The sequence below is a fragment of the Limulus polyphemus genome, unplaced genomic scaffold (genome assembly GCF_000517525.1).
Source record: "Limulus polyphemus unplaced genomic scaffold, Limulus_polyphemus-2.1.2 Scaffold7267, whole genome shotgun sequence".
Taxonomy (NCBI): domain Eukaryota; kingdom Metazoa; phylum Arthropoda; class Merostomata; order Xiphosura; family Limulidae; genus Limulus; species Limulus polyphemus.
In genome coordinates this window covers 8,378-17,409 of record NW_013672877.1, presented here as the reverse complement: position 1 = coordinate 17,409, position 9,032 = coordinate 8,378, and the positions used below count along the sequence as shown (strand labels likewise).

General features: G+C 33.2%; 1 protein-coding gene across 1 annotated transcript in view; it reads left to right on the top strand.

Moving 5' to 3' along the window:
- The window catches only part of LOC106474477 (nephrin-like), a gene marked incomplete at its 3' end in the record, with an annotated part of 27,453 nt that overhangs the window by 15,644 nt on the left and 2,777 nt on the right, over nt 1–9,032 (top strand). The window contains exons 8-10 of the mRNA XM_022402784.1: nt 1,071–1,204; nt 3,712–3,865; nt 7,406–7,464. Coding sequence (XP_022258492.1) covers nt 1,071–1,204; nt 3,712–3,865; nt 7,406–7,464 — 347 coding nt within the window. The remainder of the gene's footprint in view (nt 1–1,070; nt 1,205–3,711; nt 3,866–7,405; nt 7,465–9,032) is intronic.

Below are 9,032 nucleotides of genomic sequence, written 5' to 3'. Positions count from 1 at the left end.
AGTTAACTTATACGCTATCTATATACATATATGAGTATTTTCAGTTAACGTATACGATATATATATGTGAGTATTTTCAGTTAACTTATACGATATATATATACATATATGAGTATTTTCAGTTACCTTATACGATATATTCGTATACGTTAACTGAAAATACTCATATATGTATATATATATAGCGTATAAGTTAACTGAAAATACTAATATATATATATATATGTGAGTATATGGATGTAGAAGTACATTCTGAAATCCTTTTATTTTTTGCTACATTCTTCATCAACTGCTAACAAAGAAAACAACCGTAAAAGGTTTTTGTGACTTGCTCTAATACAACTGATTTGTTCATTTAAACGCAAAAAAGAACATAGTGGAATATAAGTACTGTGTTCATCACAGGGATTGAGCTCCGACTTTTAGCGTTATACGCCCTCAAGCTTACCACTGAGCCACTGATAGGCTCAATTAAGTCAAGACAATAAAATATTGAAATCGTTTTCTTTAACCTGAAACTAATGTGGGAAAGATTTTGAAATATTTTTAACATTAAAATTCTGTAAAAATTATAAGTGAAGCATCTTGTATTTTCGATATCTGCGGCACTGTAAGACACCTATCGGTGAAAATTGACATTAAGAATGCTTGCTATTCGTACATTGTAAACACATGCAGCCAATATCAAATTATATAATGTTCTTTGTTCCATATTTTGATTATCGTTGATGATGTATACGGACATTTGTGTATCAGTATTTTATACATTATTTCACAGTATACTTATCTGCACTGGAAATACGACAATAGTTTTATATTACCAAGTATTCAATAAACTGTAACAAGTGTGCGATTTGATATTACCTGAATGATGCACATATGTGGCTTCCCACCAGATTCCATTGACAGAAATATAACTGGATATCAGTTATATTCAGAGTATTTTCTTCACTGCGCTCTAATATTGAGATAAATGGGTGTGAATAAAGAACACCAATACATTTAAATACTCTGTACACATTTTCTTTCGCCTTCTCATTTTCTTTCGTTGCTTCTGTTGTTGCCCACAGACCCGCCAGGACCTCCATCGATTAAAAACTTTCAAGACAAGGTAATCAGAGCTGGAGATTTACAGAGGCTCACCTGCGTTTCTTTTGGAGGAAATCCCTCAGCAACCCTTCGATGGTTTAAAGGAAATGCAGAGGTAATAGAATTTTGTATATTTTGTAAGATTGGAGTGTTTCTTTACATTTTTTTTTACCCTCAACAGAGTAAAATCATCTTTCTACGAGAGAACACATTTCTCACATGTTAGCCATTTTTAAAGACATATAACATGGAACATAGTTGGAAGTTGTCTTATTAGTGTAACTTAAAGGCCTCCCGGTTGCTCTTTTCTTCGGTTAGTTTTGAATTCCGCGCAAAGCTACACGAAGACTATCTGCGCTAGCCGTCCCTTAATTCAGCAGTGAAAGACTAGAGGGAAGATAGCTAGTCATTACCATCCACCGCCAACTCTTGGGCTACTCTTTTACCAACGAATAACACCCCGCGCGACTGCTTTTCCTCGTATTTTACGTATAGGTTTTTTTAAAACGTAGGTATTTTAATAGTCGAAAACAACGACATTCTTTGCCCCTCAGTGGCACGGCGGTATGTCTCTGGCCTTACAACACTAGAATCCGGGTTTCGATACCCGTGGTAGACAAAGCACAGATAGCCCATTTTCTAGCTTTACACTTAGAAAACAACGACATTCTTTGCTCAGCCTTGTTTTTATTATTGTTCAATATGTCTCAAAATGTTCAGAAAGTAACTTTGTTAAAATCTTTGTATTTATATATATGTTCGAATGGTGTAACGAACATAGTAATTTTTGGTAAGATTGAACACCAGCGCTAACAATCGGTCAATCTCTCTTTGTCTAAGACAAAAGTTTAACAGAGTGTTCAACACTTGAAAGTTTAAGTTTAGAGGAATCAGTTCTATTGTTTGTGTGTTTCGGATATTTGTGAAAAGCTATACAAGGGTTACCTGTGCAAGCCAACCCTAATTTTAGATCTGATAGACTACAAGAAAAGCAGCTAGCTATCAGCAACTACTACCAACTCTTAGGCTACTCTGATTGAAACATGGGATTTTACTGGCGCTCTTACAACCTACCAAATGCCATAAATGTGAAACATAATTTTGCAATAAAGGGCCGCGAACCACGTAGAAGAATAAGTAACGAACCGCGAAACACTTAGAAGAATCAATAAAGGGCCGCGAACCACATAGAAGAATCAGTAACGGCCCGCGAACCAGGTAGAAGAATCAGTAACGAACCGCGAAACACGTAGAATAATCAATAAAGGGCCGCGAACCACGTAGAAGAATCAGTAACGGGCCGCGAACCACGTAGAAGAATCAGTAACGAACCGCGAACCACGCAGAAGAATCAGAAACACTGTTAAAGTAAAGGAGAAGCCAGACTATCGTTTTGTTACGTCTCCGTGTGTTAATTAATTTTCCGTAACTTCGTTCCGACGAAACTTAAGCGACACAAGTTCTTTACTTAATAAAACTGGTTTATTTTTCCCGAATACAACTTTACCGATACACTTATTCTCAATACTCGCGCTAAAACAACACTGTAACGAACGAACGTTAACTACAACAATACGTCTATCTCTGACTGCAGTTCAATTACTCATTGACTATCTACACCTTACCTTCCTTCCCGCGTCACGTTTTCCCCTCTTATATATATACCAGCCTAACCTACTAGTAAATACTAGAGCATTCGCCAAAGTACATGATAATTCTAGAAACGTTGCGTCACGTGGTCATGTGACTCGCTGACGCAACAGTTTATATTCAAAGAAACCAAGCAACTGTTCTACATTTAAAAAAAACAGATAATTGTAATGTATGTATATATATATATAAGGAATAAGCTAGATGATTGTTATATATGCTGTTCTACTTCCGTTTCGTTTTCACTTTACTGAAACCATGATCGAGCATAGTAAATCTTCTGAAATGTATAAAATGGTGGACATAGTAAATATTCTGAAATGGATAAAATGGTAGACATAGTAAATATTCTGAAATGTATAAAATGGTATAGTAAATGTTCTGAAATGTATAAAATGGTGGACATAGTAAATTTTCTGAAATGGATAAAATGGTAGACATAGTAAATATTCTGAAATGTATAAAATGGTATAGTAAATGTTCTGAAATGTATAAAATGGTGGACATAGTAAATATTCTGAAATGTATAAAATGGTAGACATAGTAAATATTCTGAAATGTATAAAATGGTAGACATAGTAAATATTCTGAAATGTATAAAATGGTATAGTAAATATTCTGAAATGTATAAAATGGTAGACATAGTAAATATTCTGAAATGTATTAAATGGTAGACATAGTAAATATTCTGAAATGTATTAAATGGTAGACATAGTAAATATTCTGAAATGTATTAAATGGTAGACATAGTAAATATTCTGAAATGTATTAAATGGTAGACATAGTAAATATTCTGAAATGTATAAAATGGTGGTTTATTAAACTCCGTATGATTTTTTTTTCTTCTGTAATCCATTAATGTTCAGCACTGAATACACCGTTCACGCTTCTACTGAGATGGAAATATAAATATTTTTGCCTAACGTTAAGAGCCAATTCTTATCTCATTTTTTTTTGGTTATCTATTATTAGGTTAGCGGGACCGTTCAACTTTTACCAAAAGGGGTGTCAAGTACTTTTGTTTTTCGAGCAGACGCAAGTGACAATGGTGCGGTCTATAGATGCGAGGCTTCAAATCCAGCTACTCTGCGACCTATGGCAACATCTGTAACTCTGTCAGTTACATGTAAGTTTTAGATTCAAGCATCATTTTACGAAGGTGTATAACATATGTAGTTATTATTAAGTTAGAACAGTAGAAATTATCTAATTTGATTACCAAGCCTTTCTACTCCCTAAACACATAAAACAGTCAAAATGATGCTCTACCCACATCAAAAATGATACACGTTATATTAAGTTTACAGCTCATAGAGAAAACGTTATTACACATTAGTTCAGACGGTCTTCGTCAAGTACATTTATGTAATTAGGGTAGGCTGGTTTGTAACATTAGATACCTGAAAAAAGAACGTTCAGCGGAAGCACTACATGGTAAAATTTCATTTCTGTAAATTGTTACTCATTTTTATCAATTAAAATTCTAATTATAAATTATTTATCCTAACCCATGTAAGTGCCTGCTGATAATTAAGTTGATTGATTATTTTAACTAATGTATGTGTTTAAATATGAATAACTAATAACGTTGGTTGATCTAACAAACGTGCGCGGACGTTGAAATATTGATATTCAACGTGATTCGGCCATGTTTCTGACCACCTACATGCAAACAGAAGGAGCCTGTAACTGATACTTGACTTTGTTGATATCTAAACGCATAACTGATATAACAGAGTTATATGCTTAACAAAGAATATGATTGTAATACAAATTAACCGTCAATGAATACCGGTCAATTAGTTTATGAAATTGATTGATTGTTTAGAGACACTGAAATATTAGTAAATAATAAAGAGGTTAATGTATATTATATTATATATATATATATATAATAATAAATAAATATATATATATACTAGATGTACTTCTGCATTATCCCCGAAAGTGTGCTGTTTCAAGAGTAAATAAAACCAAAATTAAGAGAAACAAATATTTCAATTACTTGCTTTTGAAATTCATATGCCATATTGTGTTGTAGCCTACAGAGTGCATAATTCTTCTCGTGATTCATGGTATGCGCACGTTTTATTGACGTCACAACATTGCAAATTTGCAATGTTAAGCGTGCTTAACAAATTTTTTTACAAACGTCGTAAAGTGCTTAAAATAAACAACAACAGATATTGATCCAATTCAAAAGGAAAAATGTTGATATATCTTGAATAATTTACGTCGACTAAATACAAAACTAATTAGTTGTTGGTTGTTTTATATGCATTATATTTATTATATATATTATATTTATTTTATATGCTCATCCTGACAAGTTAAGTATGGCCAGGATGTGCATTAAAAGGCTAGAAAATCATTATAGAAAACCTAAAATACGTATACTTAAAATGTATTTCAAGCACTAAAGTTATGAAATACATATATTTGAAAGTCAAGAAAAAGGTAGCAATGCAGCTTAAAATAATTAAATTATGTTGCAAAAACAGAACTCATATTCGGTAGTTTTATTTTTACTATTGTTTTTCATGTTAATGTCGGAACTATCAAACTTACCGCCTTACTCTGTTGTTTCCTTCCTTTATCCACTATAAACTAGCACTAAATAAAATATGGCCAGCCTGTAGAGATCTGACGTGGAAACAACCTTTGTTCTATTGATTGCTTTTTTTTTAACTAAGAAATTTTATTACTTTAGGAGCAAGCAATCCTAGTAATCACGTGCCACATTGAAGAACACGTATTTTTCTCAACATCTTCCATTGTATATCTTCAATAGTTGTATTATGGTCATAGCAAATAACTACTTTTTATATTGCCAAAATTTAGCTTTTGGAAAACTTTATTTTATTTTGGATATTTTAGGTGAGGTAGGACAGTATATAAAACATGGCACGCTTAACATATCGCATACTTAATCGAAAAGCGCATTACTTTTGAGTAAGGACAACTCGGTATTCCATCTCATCACTTTCACTATATCATGGCGTACATACTAATGGGGTATTTTTTGGTTCATAGTTTAGTTCGATGTAAATCTGCGAAGCAAAATACGTGACAAAGAAACTCAACCACCGTCCCAACACTTCCCGCAGAGATCCAATAATATATGTATAAAGCAAAACCAAATTTATATGGCAAAATAACTGCGCCAACAACAAAAAGTTCATTAATAATTTCGGTGCAGTTTTAGAGATCGTGTTATGATTTTGTAATTATAGTCTATGGATGGATATTTGGTGTTTTTTATTAAACATTGTTTATATTTTGACTTCATAAATAGCATCCTTTTTGTTACATTATTAATGTTTTGTGGGGGGTAACCACCATGCCCACAAACAACTTTAGACTGTAAACGGTGGTGGATTTTGGGACATTGTAGATTCTAGCAGCAAACCCTTGGATCCTATTCGATCATCCTTGTTAACTGTCTTGTTTTCCATCTGCGTTATTTCGATTATATCTGATAGCTGAGATATACCTAACGCTTTTGGGAGCTACTGTTGCATTTTTCTTTTAAAACTATACCTTTTATATTTACCTAGCAATTTTTGGCAACTTCGGTACTTCCTTAACAATCGTTGACAACCTTTTGTATTTTACTAATGATTATTGGAAACCCTTTGTACTTCCCTAACAACTGTTGACAATCTTTTGTATTTTACTAATAATTATTGGCAACCTTTTGTACTTCCCTAACAACTGTTGACAACCTTTTGTATTTTACTAATAATGATTGGCAACTTTTTGTACTTCCTTAACAATTAATTGTTGACAACCTTTTGTATTTTACTAATAATTATTGGCAACCCTTTGTACTTCCCTAACAACTGTTGACAACTTTTGTATTTTACTAATAATGATTGGCAACCCTTTGTACTTTCTTAACAATTAATTGTTGACAACCTTTTGTATTTTACTAATAATTATTGGCAACCCTTTGTACTTTCTTAACAATTAATTCCTGACAACCTTTTGTATTTTACTTATGATGATTGGCAACCCTTTGTACTTCCCTAACAATCGTTGGCAACCTTTTGTACTTCACTAGCAATTGTTGGCAACCTTTTGTACTTCCTTAACAATTGTTGACGACTTTTTGTGCTTTACTAATAATTATTGGCAACCCTTTGTACTTCCCTAACAATTGTTGGCAACTTTTTGTACTTCACTAGCAACCGTTGGGATAATTATCTTTTCATAATAAAATATGTTTTTTTATTTGTGTATTTCTTTACTATTCTTAAATAGTATTATATACTTTAGATGCAAACTTAGTAAGCTGATTGTTTGATCTCTAGAAAATATAATGCGATTCTGCTTCAAGTCTGCTTTGAATATCTTAGTTGTCCATTCAGATGATCCCTCGCAGTAAGCGTATCCTGACAATTCAATTTTTAAACCGAACACGATGTTACGAAAACACCATGAAAAGAAATCTAAGTCCTAGGAAAACTAAAGTGTTTTTATTGGTACAAAACCTTCTGAATAAATATATGTGTTTACTGTAAACTCGAACTTAAAATCTTTTCAAAATGATACATTAGATACCATAGATATGTTTATTATATAACACACCAATTGCTTAATGTTTAATGATATTACCAGCAATTGTTATAAATAATATTTATTGAAAATCTCGATATATTTCCAGTTCCACCTTCCTCTGTGAGTATTAAAGTTGAACCAATAAATCCGAAGGCTGGACAGACGGTAAGTTGTGTAACCCTTTTCAAATTTATGAAGCTTGTGTTATAAACAAGGATTAATGCTTCTTTATTCATCTTTGATGTAGCAGTATTATAAAGGTGCAAAAGTGAAACAAGTTTTATTTTGGTTCAACTTGGGAGCATCGACTTACGTGGTTGCTCTTCGGAACATCAATAGTTTAAAATCAGATTTAAAGTTGGTAAAACTTCGAAATGTAAGGAATTCAACTTGTTTATTTATACCCTTATGGTAAAATAATAGGCTTAAAACTTGATACTTGTACTCCTTAAAAAGTCGTTTAATGTCTGTTTCACAATAAGATAATAACAAGAGCTTAAAATGTTTAACTCTTTTAAGTCTAACATGATGAGTGAGTAAAAACATTTTGTGTTTCTTCTGTTTAATATTTTTATAAACGCTATATAAAGTGTATTTCATGCAGAACTTGGCTTACAGTAATATATATATTTATGGAAACGATGACGAAAAATTAATATAATAGGCAAATTGACATCGGACCACAAACTATGGAACGAACACAACCGAAGACACGTGCTCCGTAAAGATGAACCAACGTTTGTCAACAATGAACAACAGGGAGAATAACAGTATCTTATTCAGTGTTCAACATCTACATTGAATCATAGTGGGTACAAGTTTAGGGCTGCACTTTAGTTGACGGGGTCGGTTATCCACAAAACATTGAGAGGCTGTTGATTCTGTACCACAGTGCTGCTTCCACAGGAACACTATTCATCAGGTGGGAATTCATCTTTCAGCAAGGTAATGATCCCAAGCATGCAGCAAATCTGATGAGATGATATTCTGGCGGTAAACAGGTCAATGGAACATTCCCAGCCATCGCACAGAATGTCGATATAAACATTCTTGAGGGTTTATGTAGAGACGGGGACGATCAAAAGGTAACATAGCAGCTTAGCTGAATTGTGAGGAGCAATACAAATATCCGAAACAATTATCCAGAATTGTACATCGATAAACTGTATGTATTATCACATGCGTTGCTCTGTGTAGAGTATGAGATTCACCTACAAAAGTATTAGTTTGCTTAATTTATTCAATTCTTTCCAAAGCTATTCGAGGGTTATCTACACTAGCCCTCTTTAACTTTGAAGTGATAGACTAGAGGAAAAGCAGCTAATCCAAACCACCCACCACCAACTCTTGGGCTTCTCAGGATTTACTGTCACCTCGAATAAAAGAGCGAGTATGTTCGTTGACTGGATTCAAGGTTGGGAGTCGAGTGCCTAACACCAGGCAGTGCCAGGCACCACAAGAGTAGTCATGATTATCTTTCCTTTTGTATTATCTGTTGAAAGTGTTTTGTATTATTGATGATTTCACCATTTAATTGTCAATAGTCATCGTTTGCATTTTCTCTGTATGTATCGGTTGTAAGTCTTTACAATTATTTCCGTAACTGTACGACATTGTTACATTATTTCCGTAACTATTAGGTCGTCAAGAAATTAATGTCGCGTTTTGGAACACTTTCATTAACCACCCCCAAAACGTACATCACGTACAATAGTTAAACGAACCGCCTAAAC